The 24,884-nt window shown below is 39.5% G+C and overlaps 1 protein-coding gene across 1 annotated transcript in view; it reads right to left on the reverse strand.

Moving 5' to 3' along the window:
* LOC128376871 (nesprin-2) overlaps positions 1 to 24,884 on the reverse strand; it is an 86,453-nt gene that overhangs the window by 19,794 nt on the left and 41,775 nt on the right. The window contains exons 60-94 of the mRNA XM_053336726.1: positions 24,431 to 24,616; positions 23,842 to 23,964; positions 22,974 to 23,156; positions 22,494 to 22,607; positions 21,566 to 21,667; positions 21,051 to 21,128; positions 20,452 to 20,835; positions 20,080 to 20,186; positions 19,836 to 19,980; positions 19,267 to 19,353; positions 18,639 to 18,794; positions 18,263 to 18,463; positions 17,956 to 18,048; positions 16,928 to 17,113; positions 16,584 to 16,754; positions 16,321 to 16,461; positions 14,700 to 14,908; positions 13,808 to 13,940; positions 13,307 to 13,489; positions 12,628 to 12,777; positions 12,199 to 12,375; positions 11,707 to 11,862; positions 11,483 to 11,617; positions 10,442 to 10,612; positions 9,890 to 10,023; positions 9,038 to 9,221; positions 8,741 to 8,923; positions 8,424 to 8,528; positions 8,134 to 8,279; positions 7,157 to 7,304; positions 6,542 to 6,636; positions 5,384 to 5,615; positions 5,098 to 5,295; positions 2,987 to 3,109; positions 1,708 to 1,863 (exon numbers count right to left, since the gene is read on the reverse strand). Coding sequence (XP_053192701.1) covers positions 1,708 to 1,863; positions 2,987 to 3,109; positions 5,098 to 5,295; positions 5,384 to 5,615; positions 6,542 to 6,636; positions 7,157 to 7,304; positions 8,134 to 8,279; positions 8,424 to 8,528; positions 8,741 to 8,923; positions 9,038 to 9,221; positions 9,890 to 10,023; positions 10,442 to 10,612; positions 11,483 to 11,617; positions 11,707 to 11,862; positions 12,199 to 12,375; positions 12,628 to 12,777; positions 13,307 to 13,489; positions 13,808 to 13,940; positions 14,700 to 14,908; positions 16,321 to 16,461; positions 16,584 to 16,754; positions 16,928 to 17,113; positions 17,956 to 18,048; positions 18,263 to 18,463; positions 18,639 to 18,794; positions 19,267 to 19,353; positions 19,836 to 19,980; positions 20,080 to 20,186; positions 20,452 to 20,835; positions 21,051 to 21,128; positions 21,566 to 21,667; positions 22,494 to 22,607; positions 22,974 to 23,156; positions 23,842 to 23,964; positions 24,431 to 24,616 — 5,475 coding nt within the window. The remainder of the gene's footprint in view (positions 1 to 1,707; positions 1,864 to 2,986; positions 3,110 to 5,097; positions 5,296 to 5,383; positions 5,616 to 6,541; positions 6,637 to 7,156; positions 7,305 to 8,133; positions 8,280 to 8,423; positions 8,529 to 8,740; positions 8,924 to 9,037; positions 9,222 to 9,889; positions 10,024 to 10,441; positions 10,613 to 11,482; positions 11,618 to 11,706; positions 11,863 to 12,198; positions 12,376 to 12,627; positions 12,778 to 13,306; positions 13,490 to 13,807; positions 13,941 to 14,699; positions 14,909 to 16,320; positions 16,462 to 16,583; positions 16,755 to 16,927; positions 17,114 to 17,955; positions 18,049 to 18,262; positions 18,464 to 18,638; positions 18,795 to 19,266; positions 19,354 to 19,835; positions 19,981 to 20,079; positions 20,187 to 20,451; positions 20,836 to 21,050; positions 21,129 to 21,565; positions 21,668 to 22,493; positions 22,608 to 22,973; positions 23,157 to 23,841; positions 23,965 to 24,430; positions 24,617 to 24,884) is intronic.

Consider the following 24,884-nt stretch of genomic DNA (forward strand, 5'->3'; position numbering starts at 1 on the left):
AAGCAGTAGGAACATTTAATCTGTCACAGTAATCTCAGTAATCGACTGAATTGAGAGAGATCCTGAAGAGAGTCTGGCTGTTTGATAAAATTAACAAGGCCCATTTTCCTAATGACAGCTTAACATCCCATTACACAGCTGAGGAGGGGCTGATGATCTTTATTAAGGTTAAAAGGGGGACTTGTTTAGAACGGGCTATATTTTACTGTCAGTGGCATTTATTTGATTTAAATTAGCCCTGCTCTGGTTTTAATGTACTGACACTGCTGGGCCTTTTGGACTCTGGAGTATTTAGGGTGCATTGTGAGCCGCCCGTCAACCCGTGAGGACTTTGTGCTTCCCCCCTGGAACAATAGAGACTGTCCCTGAATCCCTTTGGCCCAGCCAGGCCATCTGCTCGTCGGACCCATTCCAGTGGCTTCCCCCACCTACAACCTGTTAACTGGCGTGCAAAGGAAGCTGCTGTGGCTCGGATTCATGCCCCCCGGCCATGACAGGGATGAATACAAATGATAAATCTTGCCTGCTTAGTTGGTTTGTGCTTTCTCAAATAACCTCACTTAATATGTTTTCACTCCAAATTCACAAATGAAAAGCCCATTATGCAATAGTGACAGTACAAAATGTGTTATATGAAACTTATATATGAAAACAAATGCATGCAGGCTGTTGTATTTGCTATTATTAACACTGAATGTCTGGTTTACAGGGAGTTTATGTTGCTTATTTATTTTGGGACAAATTTAATGGAATTAATTGGTTGGGATGATCAGCTACTGTGGTTGTAAAGGTAACATAAAGAGAGCTATGTACAGAAGCCAAAACATCAACAAAAAAACCCTTATAATAGTACACAGCGGCTGTTGTAGCTGCCTCTATAGTAACTCCTGCCAAAACAGGAGCAGGTGGAAGCATCCAGTTGAGCTGAGGACCCAATTAGCACGAGTGCAAATTATCGCATAACCGGAATAACTGTCAGAAATGTCCCGAGTATGTCCTAACTGTTTTCAAGAACAAGAGCGCGTTTGTGTTTAAGCCAAAAGACTTAACTGTAGGAATTTGATCCTGTGTGCGTATACGGCGCAGCTACTTCCACCAATTATGCAGTTAAAGAACTACCAGCTCTGCTCTGTTGTCACGGTTTCATGCGATTACTCAGCTAGTCAAGTCAGGAGCTAATTAAAACCTGAAAGCAGTTAAAGGGCTATTTCAAAAACATTTGAATAAAACAGTAAAAGGCTTCAGATTTCTTTGTAATGTGATACAAGCAGAGAAAAGATCATTTTAAAAACCCAACAATAGAAAAACAAATCAACAAAAGACTAAAAGTAGGAAATATTAAGAATGAATTTGTCTTGTAGCTTTTAAAGTTTTAGCAAAAGGACAATGTGTAGTAGTTTTCCCTCCATGAACCCACACATGCTGGCTCTTTTATCAAACAAATGAGTGTGTGTGTGTATATGTGTGTGTGTGAGTGTGTGTGTGTGTGTATTCAGTCCCAGTGGTGCAGAGGCTTTGTGCTGTTGGTCACCGCCAAGAAACCACTGGTAGCAAGTTACCCCCCCCCCCCCCTCTCCAGTCCTCTCTCTCTCTCTCTCTCACTGTCCACCTGCACCTACTGAAATCTTCCCACTTTCTCTACTTTATTTTATGGCCTTCTCTCTTTCTCTCTTTTTCTTTGTATTTCTTTCTTTTTTCAGTTCTCACCTTCATACACAGCTCTTCCCACTGCCCATGGAGTTGCTCCAGCTGCTGCTCCAGCAGAGCCGAGTCACCGGCCACAACGTACTGGGACAGGTCCGTCTTCATGGTGGCCAGTTCCTTCAATTCGCTGGCCAAACACTGCAGAGAGAGGTCCGTCTTCTGCATAACATACACACACGGAAAAAAAACCACACACACACACACACTTAAAACACCTAGTCAGACAGCCATCAACAAGCTGTGCGCACACGCGTCTGTTCTAGCCCGTTTCTTGCACTTGTTCGCTCTGACCGTCCAGATTAAAGGGCTGTGGACGGGACAGGGGGAGGGTGAAGGGGGTAGAAAAGGGGGAGGGGAGTGAAAGCATGGGGGTATTAAATAAGGGAAAGGGGGGGGGGTAAACTCAGAGGCGCACTGCTGGGATGGGGGGTAGATACTGATGATGGAGTTGAGGGGTGGGGGAAACTTTGGCCAGTTTTCTGACCAGCTCGGGTTTTCTTCCAGCAGATTAATGACTTCTTTACACTTCATTGTCATACACTATGAGAAAAATTACTTCCATTGCAATTTTCCTCTTGCAGAATAATTGATCTTTTTTTTCATGACAAGTACTGTCAGGTGTCACAATGATGATGTTGTCACAAAACCTAGTTGTTGCTTTAGATGCCGGTTTTTGGTAGACAGTCTGATTGGTCTCCAGTTAAATGGTTTGCTTTGGTGTTTGCATACACAACAATACTGTAAAATTATAGTTTAAGTATAAAGTGATAAAGTGGTGAAAAAAAGGACTTGTGGGCTTATGTGAGCTAATTTATGTATCATTTACAACAACAAATACTGTTTTGAACAACTTTTCTTATTTCAATATAGTGCAGTGCAGTTAAATACGCCTTAATAAAAAAAACAAAAAACATGCTAAGTCACACATTATGATTATGAACTTTGAGAGTAACAGTGACATCAATTTAAAAAAACCCCACTACTTATTACCAGCAGATTAGTTTGACTGTGAATAATGCAAATGGTTTACTATCACTCAGTGTACACTAGTGTTAGTACAGTAGTAGTCTAGTTAGTAGTCACCAGTCTACAACAAACATGGATCATTTTAGTGAAAGGCAAGTTCATACATGTAAGTTACTAAAAATGTCACGAGTGTCTTTAAAAAGTAGTTTAAGAAACTTATTGTCACCTCCATTATAGATAAGTGGTGTGTAGACATAGCGATTTTCCTGCCCTGTGTTTCAATACCAGCACAAACACACACTCATGCTCTCATCACCTGAATGAGCGTCTCCTCCTTAGAGTCCTTTGGGCTTTCAGGCAGCTTCTGATTCAGCCTGATCTTCAGCTCATCCAGTTGAGATGTGATGTTGGTTATCTCATCCTGACTTTGTGTCCACTTCTACATAAAGAGCAGAATAGATAAAAAGAAGTCAAATAAACACCTGACACAATATAACCTGCATTGTTTAACTGTAAATACAGTATATTCATAGAAACAACATATTGAGAATCACTGATTTATATCTGATTAAACAGGAAAACATCAATCATAAATGGTGTGGTTTATTCTGCATTCCATCTTTCCATCTTTCATTTTTGAATATTCCCAGAAGCTCACAAACTGCCACATACAAGTGTTTGAATCAAAGCAAGAAGTAACTCAATAAGTCAAAAATTAAGAATGAATAAACCGATAATCTATCCCTACAAATCTTCATTCACTCGATCTACATATAACTTTTGTTGTCAGTTCCTCTGTGGGCGTTAATGCTGCTCTCTGTGTGATTTTTGACATGGTGCTCGAAGGGATTTCCTTTTCCTGTTGAGCTTAAAGGGGTTAACACAACTATCCCTGACCTTGCAGCGTGCCAAAACAACCCAGTGTTTTAATGAAGCCGGGGAGCCCTTCTGTGTTTTCAGACAGCGGTGATCCATCATAGCTCGCAGCCAAAAGAAGCTATTAGGAATCTACCAAAACATCAGCCATGTCAGCCGAGTATAATCAGTGTTTGTCAGCCTTGAAAATTATGTTGATTTCTCCTTTATTTCCACAGCCAGGAAAACAATGAACAACCTCTGTGTCTACTCCTTAAATTGTGTTCTCCTTAAATTTTATCTTTTATATTTTACTAGATAATCTGTCTCTCAGTGTCTTACTGTACGATATATGGGAACTGTACTGAGCAGTGATGGAATGAGAGGGATGGTGGTAACCAGCTGTCTCTGGATGTGGATCATAGATAGATTTGAGCCACTCTTTCATCCCCTCTTGGCAGGAGCTGTGTGCCAGGGCAACACACCAGGTCCCCTCTGTGTGTGTGTGTGTGAGTGCGTGTAATGATGTGGGAGCCGGTCCTGGATATGGGTCATGCAAAGCTGACACCCCCACTACTCACAAGTTAATGCTTTAACACATGCTCTTCCTTTGGCTTTTGTCAGTTCAAAGCTCTTCTCCTTTATACGCTGATAAATTGTATCAGTTTTTTTTTCATTTAGTTAAAGGGAGCATATCATGCACATTTCGAGGTCTGTATTTTTATTGTGGGCTCTGCAGGAATATCTTTGCATGATTACAAGTTAAACAAAAATAGTTTTTTATCTTATACTGGCTCTTTATGAAGACCCTCAGTTCAACCTCTGTCTGAAACAGGCTGTTTCAGCTCCTGTCACTTTAAGGCCCCTTTCTATATGAGCCCACATCAACAAACAGTAGTAGTGGAATTATACGTCCCTTTCTCGTTCTTTACTTGGAAACCGAAATCTGATCCAAAATGTAAGAGTGAACAACGCAAACAAACCACGGAACAACCTTAGCAACAATCGTAGCAACAAAGGCTACTGAACAATCTGATAAAACTGAATATGAAGCATTCAGAGCAGGTTGGAGCCCTGTCTTTTGAATTGCAGAGAGCATTTTTTTAAACAGTCCTTTCAAGTTTTGGAAAAACAGTATAAAAATAACAGAAAATATCCCCTTCAAACACTAAGACAAAGTTGACGCCATGGACATTTCGGGAAGTCAATAAGGTTGCTTGGTTGTGTTTAGTGTAGATTGGACAGTGCACATTTAATTTGTATCATGCTGTCCTTTAATCTCAGTTAAATTCATTAAAGATATATTTACAGCATTACCACAGTTTATTTGATTGATTGATTGACTGATCTATAAATCAGTAAACATATTTACTACTTTACTGAGCTCATATAGTTATCAGGAACTTTGGGAAGTATAACTCAACTTTTCACCATTTGTCAACAAAGTGATACGAGTTCCCCACCTCCAATAAAAAAAAAAGTATAATGTAAAATTGAGAAAGTGTGGTCTACTGTAAAACATTAACGTGTGGTGTAAATAATAAATAAGAGGGTTGGAAATATGGCTGTTACCTGAACAGTTGTGTTAATGGAGGCTCTTCTTTTGGCCAGCAGAGAGGTTGTACGTGTCCAGGCCTCCTCTATGTCCTGGAGCTCTGACTGCAGTTGACTCTGACACTCAGACTCTTTCATACTTTCACACAACTGTTTGCCAGCCTCCAAAGTTTGAGTGTACACGGTAGAATGCAGATCCAGAGTCTCTTCAACACACTTGAACAAATATGGGGAGAAATGATTGTCTTTAATTTGTTAAAGCTTTGTTTTTTGCAACAGTAATAAAAATCGAAACTATGCTAACCTGATGATCATCCGCGCAGCTCCGAAGCTGCAGCGGCGTACACTGAGAGAGGCCAGCAGGAGGCAGCAGAGGGTCCACGTCCTTCAGCAGCTTCCACAAAAGTTTTGAGCCATGATGGTAGATCCTCCACTGGCTCAGTTGTTCTTTTATCAGGGTCCTGCGCTGGAGAGCCAGAGCAACAGCGCTGAACCACTTCTCCTTCATAGAGGCCACTTGTGTCATGAGCTCAGATCTGTGTAGGAAGCAATGCAAGAAGTTCAGTATTTCATATGGAGAAAAAACCTACATTGTAGCATCTAAGCAAGATGAATATAATGTGGTATGGGAGAGTAATTCACTGATTCCCACAGGGATCTTTGGTTTTTGCAGTTACAAAAGAATTGAAGATATTTACTTTCCTTTTTAAACGAAAAGAACACATAAAATAGTCAAAGTAATAAAACAAAATCAGAAGATTATATGCGGTTAAAGGGTTTGTCACAGTTCATTCACAGGCAGTTGCTAAATCAATACGAAACTCAGCAGGATTGTAACACTGTCTTTTAGCCTCAGGTACTTCCAGCAGGGAGAAGAGAAACTTTCCTTTAAATCTTGTAATAATAAAAAAAAAAAGTAAGAGCTTCTCCAAGGTTTCCAAAAACCGCAAAAAATACTTGAGAAAGTACAAGGAGAGAAACATGCAGCTGTTACCAAGGCAGGAAACACCTGCATTTTGTTGTGAATGTAGCCGGGAACGCGGCCGGAAAAGCTCAAATTAAGTTATTTAATTGATGACTGAAAAACTACTAGCCAGACAACTCCTGCAGGGTTTCATTGTAGTGTGGGACCAAACTGACTAAATCTCATATCGTACATACTGGAAACATAAACAAGTTCTGATATCCAGCCCTAGGACTTTATGCCTACACTGTTTACAGCAAGTTTTAATTTAGTGCCAATATGGTTTCAAAAATGCTCTTCCTATGAAAAAGATGTATTCTTTGTGAGTTCATCCTGAAAAGCAGGGCAAACTATAGCTTAAAAGGCTTTACTAACTTCACAGTGTTTAGACATGCAGTACCCTGGATGTGAACTATGAGCTTCCTAGGCTTGTTATCCACAGCAATAGTAGCAAACTCATAGTAGTACTCAATAATAGTCATTAAAAGACTCACTCACCTTTTCTGTCCTGTTCCTTTTTCCATGCACTGTACTGCATCACAGAGAAGACCCTGAAGAAGCTGGTGTCCAATTATCATTTCAGTCTGAAGCCGCTGTAAGAGTGACAGAGTGCAGAAAGAGAGAACACAGTAAAAAAAACATATAACAAAAACATACCAGAAATACATACATTTATAGTATGTTGTTTTTGTTTTTATAATGCACATTTGATTTTTGTTTTATCCATACATCTGATCTCTATTTGATCTGGTGAGGTCATTAATTGAACTACCTCACACCCTAGTTACCAAATATCTCAGTATATCAGCATGCTTCTGGTATCTAGTAACACATGGCCATTAAACTGATGAATTCTGTATTTAGACCTCAGACTAATCTGCAGATGTAGAGGTGGGAATGGATTTATTAACAAATTAACTACCTTTACCTGATTCTCACCTTAAAATTAACTTACTTAAATTGGAGTAATTTTACTTATTTGTAACTGCCAAGATGCAAAAATCTAATCTTTATGTCCTTGTGTGGTATTAAATTGATATATTTTAGAGTCCTGAAACTACTTAGAGGTTTCAATTTTAACAAAATGTGGAGATTATGCAAAGTTTGTGGTACCTGATGGACAGTCAGCATCTCTTTGAGGTTGGAGTAACTCTGAGGTATTCTGGGTATTGACTCTTGCTCCAGCTTCTCCTGTATAGATGTCAGCTTCTCACACTTCTGCTCAAAGTCCATGGAACGCTGACTTTCAGCCTGCAGCTCTCTGTGGCATTCACACAGTAAATAAAAATGAGTTTTGATATATTAGGACACTGCATGGATTTCTTTCATCTAAGAAACACAGCCAAACATAGGACAGTTGCATCTAGAAATGAAATGTAGATGTTAATACACACCTTTATCTCATAACTTTTGGACTGCTGTAATTCTCTTTTTACCTGGCTGAACAAATCTTTATACCACTTACAAACCAGCCAAAATGCTGCTGCTAGGCTCTTATTGAGCTTTACATGGCTAACCTTCACAGTATATTGCAGATCTTTTGCACCCTCACACCATGAGCCGAGCCCTCAGGTCTTCTACTCAGGGTTTTTTAAAACCCATGGAGACCGTGCCTTCCATTTCGAAGCCCCAAAGCTTTGGAAGAGTCTCCCAATAAGCTTGAGGTCCTTGGATACTGTGGACTCATTAAAAAAGCACCTAAAAACCATCTGTTCAGACAGGTGTTTAGGTACTCATCTGGTGTCTTTATTTCTATTTATCTCGATGTTATATGATTGTAGTTGATTTTATTTAGTTTGAAGCGCTGACTGTTGTCTGTGAAAGGTGCTATATAAATAAACTCTACTTACTTACTTACTTAGCTACTAAAGAGTAATCTTCTTTTAGACTATAACTAGAAGCTTATTTTGAGATGCATACAGCTCCTGTTTTCCCTCAGAAACTAAGACAACATTATTACCATAGATTGTTTTCTGGAATAGCAATAGAAAACAAAACTATACATTTCCTTGCACAAACATTTATCTGTGTTACAATTTTTTTTTCAATTATTGGCAAAGGTAAAGTACTGTGGAGCTAAACCTTCTTACCGGTTCATGGCAGACGTCTGGGTCATGCTGTCGATCCACTGCCTGCTGAGCATGTGCAGTCTCTGTGTCTGCTCTCTGTTAAGGCTCACGCAGTCGCTCATCTCCCTGACGTCAACCAGTGATTCACTGAGTGCCAGGAGATCCTGCTATACATCCAAGAAATAAAGTAGTCTTTCAGTTTCAGAGCCCACAGTCAAGATGTCTTGTATAGTCCAGCAGCTTTGAATTTAAACAGATATGTATTGTATAGGAAAGATGACTCGTGGGAAATAAAAAGGACTTGAACCAACCTTTGCAGAGTCTTTGTTATTAATGCTGGCTGTCTGTCTGTGCAGTATGTTCTTTTCAAGAGCCTCCAGTTGAGAATTGAATAGTTTCTGCTGTCCCAAGTCCTCCTGCACACACACAGAGAAATGTGACAGTCCATAATCTCTGCTTAAAATCTTTGATCAGACAAACTTTATGATTCTCCATTTATGAGACACTATGAATTCAATGTATAGAACTATAACTAAAGTTCTGCTGAGTCATCACTATCTAAAAACAATCTGTACTGTTAAAACATTTTTTTATAATAAATAAAAAAGTTCAACTTCAATGCCCTCACCTGGAGACTCGTCTTTTTCCCTGACATCGCCTGGCTCAGCAACAGGACGTCACGTGAAAGCAGCCTGGTCTCCGATTGGATTAAATTCGCAGCCAGTGGTTCTACATATCCAATGAGAGGCTTGGAAGATGCTAGCACATCTCCCACGCTGCTTTGCAAGTCCTCAACAGCATCTTGCAATTTCTTGCATTAATGACAAAAAATATAACCAGTCAGATGGAGGAATGACAAGATACAAACATCCATAAAGCAAGCAAGCCAAGTTCTGCCATCTGGTGTGTTTGCAAAAGAAATCACCTGCACTGAGTGAAGCATGGCCTGTGTGTCCTGTTGAGAAGTCAGCAGCTCCTCCCACTGATGTCGCAGGCGCTGTAGGTGAAGGGAGCAGCTATCAGAGAGACGAGTGTACTCCTGCCAGAATGAAAGTGTCTCTCCAGTCTTCTTGTTTTCATCCTTTATCTTCTGCAGCATGTCCTTCCACCTGATACAAACACACTTTATATTAGCTCACTCTATATAACATCCTTCCATTCCATTATGACAATGAGGTTTACTACAAATAAGAGCCTGACTAAGCTCTTATTAATATCAGCCTATGAAGCACTCAGTGGTTTGGCTGCCTGGTATATTACTGACCTGCTCACTGACTACAGTCCTAGACCCCCCAGGTCACAACTCAGGCGGTTTTCTAAATGTACCCAGAATTCAGCAGGCCTTTCCAGGTAATTTTTGGTCACTTCAATCACTTCTGGCTCCACGTTTAAAAGAAAACTTACAACTTTTCTGTTTTCTCAGACTTATAACAGCCAATTTCTCACCTGAGTGTGGACAACAGATTTTTAATTTAATTTATTTATTAACCCACATATGTATCTGATTTGTTATTAACTTTTAATTATTGTTGATTTCTGCATTTTTAAACTTTGGTGTCAAATGAATATTTTATCATGATGATCAATTGCTTTTATGCTGGTAATAAGAAACTTGAACTACCATTGTGTATTAAATGTGCTATACAAATAAAATCAACTTGACAGCTCTACTACTAATAAGGAACATAGTGGCACTGACATAATCATATTTTGGTTATTGTACTAATTTTTTTTAATGTTTTGAGTGTGAGTTTGGATTATTGAACATGTCACTGACCGTCCTCGCTCTTCTTCCATTTGATCACGCAGCGACTGAGCTCTTCCATGATCAACAGTCTTCATGAGACTCTGATATGATTTGTCAACAGCTGCCCAAAGCTCTTCCCCTTGTCCAGCCTGCTCCTGGTGTTGCTGTGCAGAGAAAAAAAAACACTTTTCATATTTCCACTTTTGGAGGTGCATTAACTTACAAAAAAAACCCTTAAATGTAGAGACTGACAGAACTCCGGCTTTTACAAAACTCTTTTGCTTTGAAATCTTATGAACACTCATACATGTACCAAGTCTGACAAAACTAGATGGAGGGGCTTTTAACTTCATACAACTCTGACCAGCTGGTCTTAGGGTCCAGAATAACCAAAAGAAAGAAAGAAAAGCTGTTTTTGGCATCTTAAAAGCCATCAAACCTTCTAGAGTTTGATTCAACTTTCTTGAGTGGTTGAAGCAACACAACTACTTTACTAAGACATTTTTTGTGCTATAACAAGGCGTGTGATGTCATCCATAAAACACTTTATGGGCACATGAGTACATGATGGTCTCTGCTCACCTGTAGGAGGTCCATGTAAGCCTGTGTCTGCTCCAGTGAGAGCAGAGGAGCTTGCCGATGCTGCAGAGAACAGCGCACCCTAGTAGCGTGTAGAGAAATCTCTCTCAGATTTCTCTCAAAACAAGCCCACTCCTCCACATTCTGATGTATAGCTGGTCTCAAAGCTTCCATCTGCAGATTACACACAAAGGAACACAGGATGATGATGGTAATACAGCTTCTGATAGTCTGAAATATTACTCTGAGGAAGATGGTTTTTTTTTAAAGAAATGCAGACTCTTGTTGGTTTGGTTTATTTTAAAGACATATGAATACTGGCAACAACATCATCCAGGCAGCTCTGATTAATATGGCTGATTAATATTGTACACTTTGCTAAATGATAATTAAGAGGATATTCTATATATTTGACCAGTGACACTATTTATCTTTTGCTGCCTTGAAGGTGATTTAATTTGATTTTAGCTGTACAGATCCAACATAGGTAGCATAATAGTTTTCCTTTGTATTTAGTTTTGTAGAACTGCATCGATTATCGACTAATCAATAAGTTGATCAACTGCAAATTCGTCACCATCTGTTTTGATGTTTGAATAATTGTTTTAATCCTTTTTAAAGGAAAAATTCAGAAGGTTTGCTGGTTGTAGCTTCTCAGATATGAAGATTTGAAGCCTTTGTGTGTCACACATGATAGATAACTGATCAATAGGCTAAAACTATATTCAGACAAAATAAGACATTTAATGAAATCACTTTGGCCATTTTCCACTATTTTCTGATATTTTATAGACAAAACAGTTAATCAAGCAAATAACCATAATGTATATGGTCACAAATAAGATAAAATATAAATAAATTTGTCATAAAATATTGATTAGTGTAGCTTTAATGTTATACTATATACTGTATGTGTATTTAAGCACTACTGTACACAAGCATGGGACAACCATTGTGAACTACAGGTTTATATAAAGGGCATCTTAAATATTGTCATACTTATCTTTAAATCACAAATTTTGTCTGTAACACATTAATTTTTACCTGCTGACTAAGATCCTCACAAGCATGACGAAGGCTCTCTGCCCGGTCAGAGAGGGCGATATCACATGGGTGCTCCTCTCCCTTTTCAACATGCACACATGTGGCTTTCACTTCCTTCACTCTCCCCACAACAGCCTGAAAGAAAAACAGAGCAGTCTCCAATGTGAGGACAACAGGAGAGGACAAAGTACAAACACACGCCTACTCGTAACTTTTTACTGTACCTCCCACTCCAGCAGAGCCTTATGAGCCAGCGTTTGACTGACGGGCTGTTTCCAGTCATTCAGCTGCTTTCTGTGCCGCTCTATCGTCTTATGAAGACGCTGCAAATGTCTCTCTCTGGCTGCGCAAGTGTGATGAATCTGTTCAGCTCCATAAATCTGAGGGGAAAGCCAAACAGTGGCTGATTTATGTGCAGAAATAAAAGTCAGATATGGAAAGTTACATTACTTTTTAGTGCATCTGGAGAGTCATGCAAGCTTTTTTCCATTGTTTTTGGCATGAAAGGAATGATATTTATGGTTTAGCTGAAATGGATTTTATAACAAATATTCAAGCATATTCAAACAATACACTACCATAAAATTGTAATATTCAACAACTTTATAAAAAATTATTTGATTTGGATTCTTAACTAGTTTGTATGGAAAGAAACTCAATACAACTGCTTTTCTAGCTCAGTATAATACTGGTAACTGCTACAAAATAAAACAAACCTGGCTCTCTAGTTCTCTCTGCAGGTGGAACGACTGCAGTCTGAGGGCGCCAAGTTGTTCTCCAAACATTGTACGTTTGGAGCAGAGAGGCTGGACGTCCGCTCCCATTCCCTGAGGCCCAGACTGGGACAGGAAGTCGAGTAGGAGCTGCTCGCTGATCATGCCTGCCTTTACCTCCTGAGAAATCAACACAGACACACATATAAAAATAAGTTTCTAGTTGAAATCATCAGAAGTGGTTTTATCAAATAGCATTGACATAATGTAACTGCAGTAAATATTACATTGGTAATAGGGAGGGGATGTGGGAACACACTAGTATCTTTCAAGGATCAAGACATGTGTAATTTTTAAGATGCTTAAAATGAAAGCACTGACTGCTCATGAAGGAGATACACAGAAAAAGTGGGATATTTGAGTTATGCACACCTGGTACCGCTGCAGGCTCTCTGTGATCTGAGCAGCATCTTTGGCCTTCAGGACTGTTTCTTTCTCCCGGTTCAGTCGGGCCTCCAGCTTCTTCAGCCAGTCCTCCAGGTCAGACAGCAGCTGCACCGGCGGCCACGCTGGCAGCAGCTTCTAATGGACACAAGGAGAATTTTACATTACTTCTAGTACTTTTTCTTTACTTCACTGGTTTGACTTTTGGGTAGTGGAAGACATCAAAGTGGAAGACATCAAAAAGAACTTCACGCCAAAGCTAATTACAAGTGTAGAATATCTGTTTCTATTCACTGGTGATAAATGGTGAGGAAATGAAAAAAAGTATCCATCTCCTCTTAAAATCCTCCCAAATTCTCCATCTTCAATCAACCCAAAACTGATGAAGAGGGTTTAAATCTTCACTCCCTTAACTGAACGAGATTTCTCAATGTCTAATTATTTTTGAAAACCAGCAGCACTTGCATAGAATTATGGATAGTACTGTACATCATTCATTGCAGAGCTGGAAAGTGGTAATGTATTATAAGACACAGGGTCCAAAACTGAAGGCTAGATATCATGTAGCATTGTGCAGCTCCTCATTACAGTGCATTACCAGTATTTTTTTTAACTGTTTGTATTGTTTTTGTCCATGAAGATAAGGATAAAAAGTCATTGTATGGACCTGCTGCAGCTGCTCTTGTATCTTTGAAAGGTCAGAGGTCAGCTGGAGCCAGTTGACCTCCAGCTGGGAGAGATGAGCTCTCAGTTTGGGGCAATCAGCTTCCCTCAGGTGGCGCAGCTGAGTAGCATGCTTTGATACGGAGGTCCGCTGGATCGACATGGCTTCCATCTCTATTGAGAAGTCCTGGAGGATGGGGTTAAACAAGAGTCAGAAAACATGTCTCTCATGTGATTTATGCATTTTGAACTGCTGATTGAGATTTAATTTCAGTATCAACTTTGTTTAAATGTTGAGTGTGCTGAGTGCTGAGTATGTCAAGTGTTTTTATCATTTTCTTCTCTACTTTGGTTTATGATTATGTTTTTATCACCTGCAAATTGATAATGCTTTAACAGATTTAAATAACTAGCTTGGTTTGTTTTTCCCTGTGAAATTTTATTTAGAACAATCATTCAGTGTCTTTTGATACAGAAATGTGCCGTGCAGCGAGGACAGCCTTACCAAAAGCTTGATCAGACTGCTGTGAACACACTCCTGGTTCAGGTCAGAGGTGTTGGCCAGATCTGACCAAGTCTTCAGGTGTTCGTTGGCACCGACTAGCCAATCACTGGCTGAGGCAAAATCTGTCTGGAATCTGTGGGGAGGAAAAGTTTTATGTGATAGCTCATCCAGTGATGCAGAACATGACCACTCCTGTTCTAGAGAAAGGATGATTGCACACTCATTGATCTGGGATGAGTATAACCCAGATCTCATTAAATTTAGGACTTTCTGCTCCATGTCTCATTCTGCATTTCACTTAGATTTACTAAATAAATCCAACATATCCATTTCTGGATATAAGTCAAACTTAACATATGATACTGGAGCACAGTAGTATGCCAAAAAAGTTTGTATTGGCTCTGTGGAAAAGAATAATGACCAAATCTCTCCAGATATGACTTTGGCACATCATTCCCGATAAATTTGGATTCTTAAAGTTGCTCCTTCTAAAACTTGGCCTCAGTGCTAAATAATTAGATGCACCTTCAGATTTTTCTCTCAAAGTACTACCAGAACTCATTTCCACTGAAGCCTCCGTAATTCTCCACCCAGATGAGGGAGGCAAAAAAAAAAAAGTAAACACAAAACTAAAAAAACACTGATGAGCAGCCTCCAAGTAATACACATATTAGGATAGTTTGCATACTTCTTTTATTCCCTTAATAACTCTTACTTTGGAGTGAAGAGACATGTTGGCATGATATTTTTACTCTGTACTTATAAAATAGAGTTGCTGACATTTTAAAATGATTCAAGCAATAATTAAAACTGCTTTGGCCTCCACTGGTAGACGATAAAGTCCTCTACAATCTGGCTTTTGTTATATAATGGAGTTGGTATGCCTTGATACCTGTCCCACCTGACCCGGCTTTCCAGGATATCTCTGCAGCGTTGAATCTCTCGCTCCGTCCGCCTGTAGGCGCTCCGCCATCGCAGCTCCAGAGCGCCTCCTGCCTGGCCGACCGAGGCGGAAAATGCTGGCTCCGTCTGCAGCGCGCTCCCCCGATCCAGCAGCAGTCCTACAGCAGCTCTGCTCTCATCCAGCTTGACCAGGGTTTGCTGGGGTGAAAAGGGGAGGAGGATCAACAGAGCATTGTGTTGAATAGAGGTCAAACACACTGAGACTGTTTTGGTAGACATTTTGAATAGAGAGACTAGACCAACTGTGATGTTTTGGAGAGAAGCTGGTGGATTAAAAATCTGTTTGAAATTCCATATAACTCTGGAAGAAGATCATAGAAAAGTGAAAAGTGAGAAAACGACAAAATGAATTGTGTATGTAATAAAAAATGCAGAAAAAAGAAATTTATCACCCTTAAATAATAAATAACTTATTACTGCCACACAAGCAGACTCATCCACGTCTACACACACACACACACACACACACACACACACACACGCACACACACACACACACACACGTCTCATCCGATTCGACCAATGCCATCTGAGAGACCTATAAATACTATCAAAGAAAAGAAAGGAGTTTCAAAGAGACTAAAGGAGCGTGAGCTTCTCTGATATGATGCATTGAGATGGATTCATGACCAGGACCATCAATAATCTGTCATCCTCTGAAGGCTGAAGCATAACACTCACCATCAGGATCCTCAGTGTGGTCTCCATTACTTGAGACAGTATAGACTAATTTCTTTCTTATCTTTCCCGAAAGAAATCTGAACCAAAACACATCAACACACTGAAACTGGCTAATGGCACTTTCTAATTTTAAGGCTATGTTGGCATTTGATGTATGTACATTATTTTTTTTTTAAACTAACAAAACACTGAGATATTTCCAGTACAGCAACAATCAGTTTGATTGCAGGTGTTTTAAAAAACTTCTTCTGAAACATCATTAATTAAATCAAAGTGCAAAGGCTTTTTTTAGGGTAGTTACCTCACTCTAGTGTTCAAATAAACCAATCATAGAAAAGGCAGAGATATCAACTTCTACACTAATGACTCAATAGTAACATGCTGGGTTTTAAAAGGGTGCCACAGCTGCTGTTTCCCAGCTGGCAAAAACTCCAACTGCAACTAATGCTATTATGATTGTGTCCTTGAGCTACGGATGAAACAAAAAAAACAAACAACAGTCCACTGATGTTCTTTGGGGGATTTTGGGGGAAATCAACTAACCCTAACCCTGAAATTATGAGCAGAGGAAGCAGGTTGACATATAAGGTAAATTTCAAAAAGCTAATGTCTCTCTTAATATCTGCATACTGGTTGAAAAACAGTATTAATCTACTCAAATTAAACTGAAATTAATATTAAACTGCAAAAACAAAGCCAAGCATCAGGAGAAAAGGGCACTAAAGTGTAGGTTATGTAACTGTGCTGAAGTGACAAGAGTGTAATATAGTTGAAGAAATTGAGTAAGTAAGACAACAAAAGTTTAAGTGAGGGACTGAGAAAATAAAATAAAGATAACACATTTGTGTGTAGTGTGTGATAGAGTTTACCTGGCAGGCGCCTAGTCTGTGCTGTACTACACCCTCCTCATCATCATCATCTCCCTCTGGTTCCCCGCTGCTGATGAAGGCTTCAACCTCATCCAGAAGCCTGCCCAGTCTGACACAACTCTCCTCCCAGCGGATCCACTCCTGCAGCAGATCCCACATAAACCCATGTTTGATTTGTGGACACAAACATCCTAATAAAGATATTTTATCAGGTTTTCCATGTGAATTTTTATCGCCTTCAGCAAAGGCTACAAACTACAAACCCGGAGCCTCCTTTTAGATGCCACTTCCTGTTCCAGAGCCTGTTGCTGCAAAGCGTTGGCCCTGACTTCCAGCTGCACCCGCTCAACCTCCTGGCACTTGAGTGCTTCTGGCTCACGATGGAATAGATGCTGCACAAAAGCCAGCTGAGACCCAAGGACCTGCAGGAGCTTCTGGACCGCCGAGAGACCAGATTTAAGACAGCAAAAATAATTACAAAGCAGGCCTGATAAACACAGCAAAGAAGCAAGAAATAAGGCTTCTGACACACTCTTAGAAAAGCGCCTGACTTAAATCAGAGTTTTTCTTGGCTGGTGAGGAGCTTGCAGAAAGCACAGTGAGATACCTTATGTCTACAGAGAGTGGCTTGAAGTTGGCTGCGGTTGTGAACCCGTCTTATCTGCCCTCCTGTTACGCATTCTTCACCCAGTTCCAGGAGGCGAGTTATCCCCTGAAGCAAGGACTGCGCTGCCTGCTGTAGCTTGGCTTTTTCCCCTGGTCTCTGTCTCAGATGTCTGCCCAGCACACACTGCTGAGAGATACAAAGTTTGAGGAGAATACCACAGCTTTTCAAACACATATCCTTTTTATCTTATTTTATTTGAAACAAGCACAGCAGTAAATGACTGGTTTCTTCTCTGCTAAGGCTCGAGTTGCGTCACACATTGTTGTTAACTGATATTTTTTTAAATTAAAATAAATTAAAAAAACATTCTCATCTTCTTAAGAAGAAAACTAACTGTCATCAATCTCCAAATGTCATTAAAATCTGAAATTGTAATTTAACAGATACAGCTTCCTTTTTATTTTTTATTTTTTGATGACACAACTTAATTTAGGCAATTCCTTAAAATGTGATAGGGGAGACTGTGGTTGGTTGTCACAACCAGAGAAATGAGTCAACCATCCCCAACTGACTTCTTGGCAAACATTTTAAGCTAGCTGCCAAATGGCTTTAGCTTGCTAGCTAAAAATGGACTCAAATCAAAGCTATTACCTTTGACTTTTTAGTGTTTGATTTTGAAATGGCTAATAACCTACAAGCTTTTAATGCAATAACACCAACATGAAAAATTACTCTGACCCTTAAAAAATACAAAATGTCTCCTCACCTCAGTGTTTTGTGCATCTTCCACAAAATGACCAGTGCAAAATGGGCAGGATGTTAGGCTAACTATCTGATATCAACATTATGTCACAGCGCCCTCTAGTGTGTCTGTAATAAGAACTCTAATAACCTACCCGTGTGACAACCAACCCTGGTCTCCTCTACTATTCTATGTGAGTTACTTACAATTGCTTTACATGTATTTACAAAATCCTTGATATCAGCACATGCAAACATACACAAAAACACAGTCACACACTAGTCACCTGCAAACTGGGAGCTTCCTTTAGAGTGGGAAACATCTCACTCTGTCCCAGCTCAAGCTCCTCCAAAATACATGGCTGGTTAGAGAAGAGCTCCTAGGTAAGAAACAGACATTGAAGATATTTAAAAATGACTAGATTTCCCTTTTGAATTACTTTCATAGGTTTACAAAAATTATAAAGCCCTTCAGTATTTGGTAGACATTGGATAACCTTAAAATGTATTTTTGGGTTGATAAACATTTTCTAAGTTCCTCATAATGTCTTCTTAGAATACATAGAGGTTTGTGTTTGAGTTGTATTTCCAAACCTGATGTTGGTTTTTGATGCCCAGATGTTCACTAAGCTGATTCTGGGATGAATTGAAGACCAGCTGGGCAGTGTGTAGACATTGCTGAAGGGAGGTCAAACAGAGGAGAGCATCTGCTTCTTCCCTTAAAAATGCAGGCCTGGTGTCTGACTCCACGTTTCTCAGCAGGTCAGCCACAGTCACCAGCTCAGTTGATACACACTAAGCAGCAAAAGAGGATCCAGCTTTTAGAAGTTATCATAGCTAATCATCTGAAGAAAATACTTAAAAAATAAATGACTGGACAAAATAAGTGAATGATTGGGAAATGACATTACAGTAAATTTTACACTAAGCACAGCCATCAAAATATGCTAGTGTGTGCTTGATCAGTCACCTCCTGCTGTAGTAGCCTCAGCTGGGCGTCTTCTTCACCGGCTCCACCAGGAGTCAGCAGTAGGTCGGTCAAAGCATCCAGACAGAGGAGGACCCCACGAACAGCCTCGTAAAACTCCTCCTTTACATCTGGATGTGAAGCATCTGCAGACCTCACCTGGGAAATATCACATGGTCATACCTCGCACTTGACACAGTGTTTTTCAGGGTTAAAAGTCTGATATTTAAGGGCATTTCAGCTATTTTTGAAAGCAATTTCACTGCATTATGAAATAACTGGCATCAGGTACCATTCATTAAATACTCATTGTTATATTAATGAAGCCAGTTCCTGCTGAAGTCATGAGAGCAGACTGCAAAGATTTCAGTTTCCACCAACAATTTAAAAAAAAACACACAAAACACACACTGTCCACATATCTTCCTGCATCTAGTTGGTGAAACAAACAATCATATAACGTTTTAATTTGCTTGTTAGCTTGTTAGCAGGGACATCTAAGTTAGTGGATAATTTGTCTTATTGTGAATGTTTGGTACCATTTCTCAAATCAGTACTTCTAAAATCAATCAACACTTCATGGATGAACCCTTGCAAGCTGGGATGTTGACCCTGTTTCTACTGTACTTACTATTTGTCTGAGCATGGCGATGGACTCGTGCACACGCTGCAGAACAGCAGAAGCAGATCCTGTCGACACCAGCTCTCTTTCTGGAACCTAAACGGAAACAGATATTTGTCATTAAAACAATGTGGGTGAGAAGAAAAAAAATGGATGTAAGACGAAAGGAGTTACAACTACTGCTACATTCCTTTTCCTTTTCAGGCAAACACACTGGGTGTTTTATTTGCTCTGACCAAAGAATTACAATGTTCCTTTCCTGTTAAACTAAATATTTTAGTGGCTGCTGTAGATTAGAATAGATTTTTAAGGTTCTTCATATTTGTGCCTCTAAATCATGTGAAACTATGGACTGTAAAATTGAGGGAAGTTTCAATACAGACAACAAAATCTCTGTTGCTCTGGTAACAGGTTATGGAGGCATTGGTAGCATAGCATCCACTCTTTAGGAATAATTATACATCTGGCCCACACACATTATGTCTCCTTCAATGCTCACTTAAAATACAAATCAGAATCAGCTTGTCTTAATTATCCATTCATTAGAAACTGTTTAATTGTATTCAGTATTTCCTTACCTTTCCATTGCCTCCATCACCTGAGTTGATGAGAGGTTGACGCTCCTCCTGAACCTTTTTCAGAGTGGTCAGTTTCTGAGAGATCTGGGTATGAAGTCGACTCCACCTTTGCTGCTCCTCGTCATCTTCTTCGTGTCCGGCCGATCTAAAAACACAAGGAAGACATGGATATGTAAGCCTGTAGTAACATACAATGTTCATGCGAGTTTCAAGCCTTTGAATAATCCAGGAATCAATATTTTACCTGATTGGCACCTCTGAGGGCTCCTGTTGGGCACACAGGGATTCTTCTACTACACTGGGATGACTGGTGGTGACTTCACTTTGCCCCTTCTGCCCATTAAAAGTGTCCTGAAGAGGAAAATGAAAGTGAAAAAATGTAGAAATTAATAAACATGCTCTTGCTGTTGCTACACTTGAGTGTCACTCCAGAAACATCACATTAGGTATAATTCAGTTAGTGCAAGACTGATTAATCCAACACACAAGTGATGAATCCACACACACAAGTGATGAATCATTTTGGACCATTTTAATGGGATGACAGAAAGAAAAAAAAGGTTTAAAGTAGAACATTCTCTTAAAAAGCTGTTTCATTCTTCCTTCAGCCACTTACCAGACCTTGATGGGAAGGTGGGGACAAATTTCTATCTTCAACCTCTATGAACTCGACTGATGCTCTCATGGCACTGAATGGAGTTCTAGGTCTTGCAGGTATGAGTCTTGTGTCTTCAGCTGTCTGACGGGACTGTGTGTGAGGTTCAGTGATGATAGCTTCATTATTTTGAGATCTGTGTGGGTCCAGTGTAGCAGCTGCAGCGATTAGTGGCTCAGCTGTCTCTGTCACAGTTTTGAGTCTGGATATTTCACCAGAATCAGCTTCGGGATCTAGACTGGTTTCCATTGTTGTTAATCCAGTCTCAGAGTACTCCGATTCAAACTCTTCGGTCTCAAGCCAAGCCTCCACAGAACAAAACTGATCAGACAGATTCTGCAGTGCCTAAAGGACAAAAGATTTTACTTAAATGAATTAGTTTCTATATTAAGATAAGATATAAGAGAAATGATTTGTCAATTTGGTAGCCATAAAGAAATTTTAAAAAATGATCCAAAAAACCCCAAACAAAACATGCAAAATAATTTCAGGGTTAAGTTCCAGGAGGAAATGTTTGTTAATTAAACAAATATTATCCCCAAAATGAAAACATAATTCACCTCAGTATCAGCGAGAGGCTTAGAATCAGATGCATCTTCGATTTGCACGTCTGTAGGCTTGAATGTGACGTCTGGGTCCTAACACACGAGTCGTGTAAGTATACAAACGCACATGAAAAGTACACACTAACGCATGCATGTGTGTGTGTGTGTACGAAAGGAAAGGGTCCTGAGGAGCAACATGCATCAAGCAGCTGCTTCTGACAGTGGAACAGGACTCACACAGCCTCATGTCCACATGCTGTCCCGGTTTACAAAGAAAACCCTCCGCACCGCAGGAAAGAGAAGCGATAGTAAAGCTGAAAATTATTTGGTGAACTGAAATGTCGGCGAAGGTGATAACAGAGAGGAAAGAGCCCGTAAAATATGAAGCTTCACTCCAAAAACACACAGAATTGTTAGTTGATATCCAAGTGTGACCATTCCTGAGGTCTTGAATAGTTAATAGTTAACTTGAAAGAAAAGAGCTACGCAGAGTCATGCTCTCCTTAGCTGCCAATATTGGTCAGATTTACCTCTGGAATACTGCATGTTAGTGTGTCAGAGGACGACGAGAGACAATGCTCGTCTTCCTCATCCTCCTCTTCCTCTGAATAAGACACCTCAAAATCCTCCTGCTTTCGTGATAAGGGGTGAATGGTATGATTAAAACTGTGCAGGAAAATGGAACAATCAAATTCCTTTTCATTCTTCTATGAACTAAAGAGTGACGATTATTCTGTGGATTGTTCAAGCATACTATCTCATTTTACTTTTAATGTGAAAGCTTACACATGAGATTTCAAGTGTAATTTGTGAGAATAACAAAAAAAAGGCTTGAACATCCCTGGTGGCTAATAACATCTAATAGAGGTATGCATGTTCATTAGGATAACAAGCATTTGCTTAAAAATGTAGTTTTGAGAAACATTTTTTTATTGTTGTGTGCAGTCTTAAATTAATCTAATGTAATAACTGAGCTACTATCTAGACTTGTTAATGACTTGTTAACTTCATGCAGAGATGTCCAATATGGAGTTTAACAGCTGTATGTAGTTTTGCGTGATCCGGCCTCACAGCTCAGCAGAACAGATGCTGTGTGATTTTTAACGTGATGTTTTCTGGTGACAGGATTGTACCCAGCAGGTTCAACCAATTCCAGACAACAGAGGGAATAAATGATAGTCACTAAGCCTTTTGAAGAATTCACTAGTTTTTCTTGACATTTCCTGTTTCTAAAATTCAGTGACCAGTGAGACACGTAGACTTGTTGACTATCATTTTCATTTCCCAAAAACAGTTTGATTAAAAAGTGGTGGACTCTTAATTGTTAGCACAAAACGATTAAAGACGGCGTTTCATTGGTTTAATTCAACGAGGTTGCCAAGCCTTAAAATCAATCATCACACTAGTGTTGCTGATTAAAGTTGAATGCTACCTAATCATGATTGGGATTATTATTACCTGGGCGAGACTTATTTGTGGAGATCTGTCCTGTTGCTGAAAGTCTTCAAGAGAGTTGAAGGTTGTAGTGATGCCAAGATCTTTACTGCTTTCCTCCTCCTCCCCAATCTTGTTCTTTGAAAGAGAAACAGACAGAAAAAGTGACAGAAGTTGATGAAACGTGTATTCAAGGTTGTTCTGCAGTATGTGCAAATATTGGTGCTGCTTTGCTGAGAGGAACAAAGCTGAGGACTGTTTCCCACACCAGAGATACAGAACAAGCTGGAGTGTTTCATTGAGAAAGAAATATTACATTAAGATACAAACTTTGGGTTTAGTTCTCAAAGGAAAAAAAAACATGCTTTCTTTCTTTGTATAATTCACAGTTAGGTTCATGGTGATATGATTTGAGCAACAAAATAAGGACTGCAGTTACAAGCAGTCCAATCAATTACTTTTCTACTTTTTTCTACATGCAGTAACATTCAGACTTTGTCATACCTCCTGCAGTAAGGCTTCTTGCTGGGTGAGATGTTCCAACTCTTTGAGCTTCTTCAGGAGCTGTCTAGCTTTGGAGAAGATCACCAGTTTCTCCTCTGTTCCCTGTGGGAGGTGAAGCTCTGGTTTGCATTGCTCCATCTCCTCCAGCGTCCTCTGCATCGACTGCACGTTGGCCAGGATCACCTTTAGATTGATTTTTGTAAATGACGAATGTGTGGGTAAACAGTACATTTTATAATAAACTACTACTGCTTGGTGGATTTATATTAGTTGAGCATATTGATACCTTTTTACCTGAGAATGCAGCAGATATTTTAAGTGTTCATCATACATCTGTGCTAATTTCACATTAAAAATTGACATGTAAAAAGCACTGATTTGAAGCTGATCTGAAGAACAACCTTCTTACCTAAATCCCTCTGTGCTAAATCTCTCTTGTGTAACTCCTTATATAACCTAAATTTCACTACAGGTGCTTCAACCTGACACACATTTTAGTAACTGTAGAGAAATATATTGCATAAAATCTGAGGAACACCTGGATACTGCCTTCATACATCAGCCAATAAAGGACAACAATTATTGGATGTTCTTAAGCATCCTTGAAAATTTCAATGTATTCCCTAAAAATGGTAAATTGGATGCTTCGGTAAGACGCAGTCCTTTCCATCCTTATTCTTGCCCGTTAAAATACAGAGGTGATTGGTCACACTCTGTTGTACTGTTTTTATTTATTGTTCAATTCTAATTTTTCCTCTGTGGAAAGCTCTTATTTTTTTTACTATTATACCACTGCTTGCATGTTCACTTTTCCTTTCAAGTGAAAGTGTTTGCATGAAACTGATCAATAATTGTCATAATGCTTCACCTGCAGGTTGTGGAGATGCTCTGTCACAGTGATGCTGGAGTTATCCATTGAGGATAAAATCGTTTGGATCTTCGGGATATTCTTCTCCATCTCCTTTAGCTCAGCTTCCATGGCCTCCACCACCTAGAAAAGACATGTTAAGCTACTTTTTCAAAGGCTTGATTTGTATTTGTATAATGCACATTAATGTAACAGGGATATCATTTTATGGTGCTATTGATTGCATATCTCTTGATTTCACATTATATCAAAATACATGTGACTGGGGCTTAATTTGGCCATGCTGTGGAGGATATGTGCCATAAATCAACAATTTCTCTGGTTAATTTCTGGACATCTTTTCTGCCACTTTCCAGAGTTTATTTACTGTGTGTGTTGTGTAAATCTGATTAAACCCCAGCCACACAGAAAGATCCCAGACTTTCAGCCAAGTGTTAAGATTTAGTAAAAGAAGGAAAATCTTCTCTGCCAACCAAAAATTGGCAAACAAAAGCATTCTAGCAGTTTCCTGATGCCAGTATTTGGGGTAACTAACAACTTGAAAGTCTGCAGTACATCTAAGGAAGCCCTCTTTTAAAAAAAATCTCACCCCAACAGCCTGCAACAGCTGCTTCAGCGGCTCCAGGACGCTGCGTTGCATTGTGTGAACTTGTTGGTCATTCTGGTCCAGCCTGTTCTCCTGGATGCTGATGTCACACACTGCAGAGATCTCAGCCAGCACTGATTTAAAACCCTGCAGGGTGTCTCTTATCCTCTCAGAGTCATCCAGGACCAGCTGCAGTTCAGGATTTAGAATTAGAATAATCTTTAACATGAAACCTGTGAAAAACCTTGTGAATATTGTGGTAAAAACGAAATCATATCTCAATTAATCCGACATAAATGTTACTTTTAGTTATTGTGGTTTTGGAACCTTTTTGGTTATTTTTCATTTTATTTTTGTTTTTATGGTAAGCTTGCATTTTCTACCTCTTAAAAGTTACTTCATTTCATTTTTGTGTGCTCATGTTTTGTGGATCCAGGAAGATAAGACCAAAGAGTGT

This window comes from Scomber japonicus, chromosome 17 (genome assembly GCF_027409825.1).
Source record: "Scomber japonicus isolate fScoJap1 chromosome 17, fScoJap1.pri, whole genome shotgun sequence".
Lineage (NCBI taxonomy): Eukaryota > Metazoa > Chordata > Actinopteri > Scombriformes > Scombridae > Scomber > Scomber japonicus.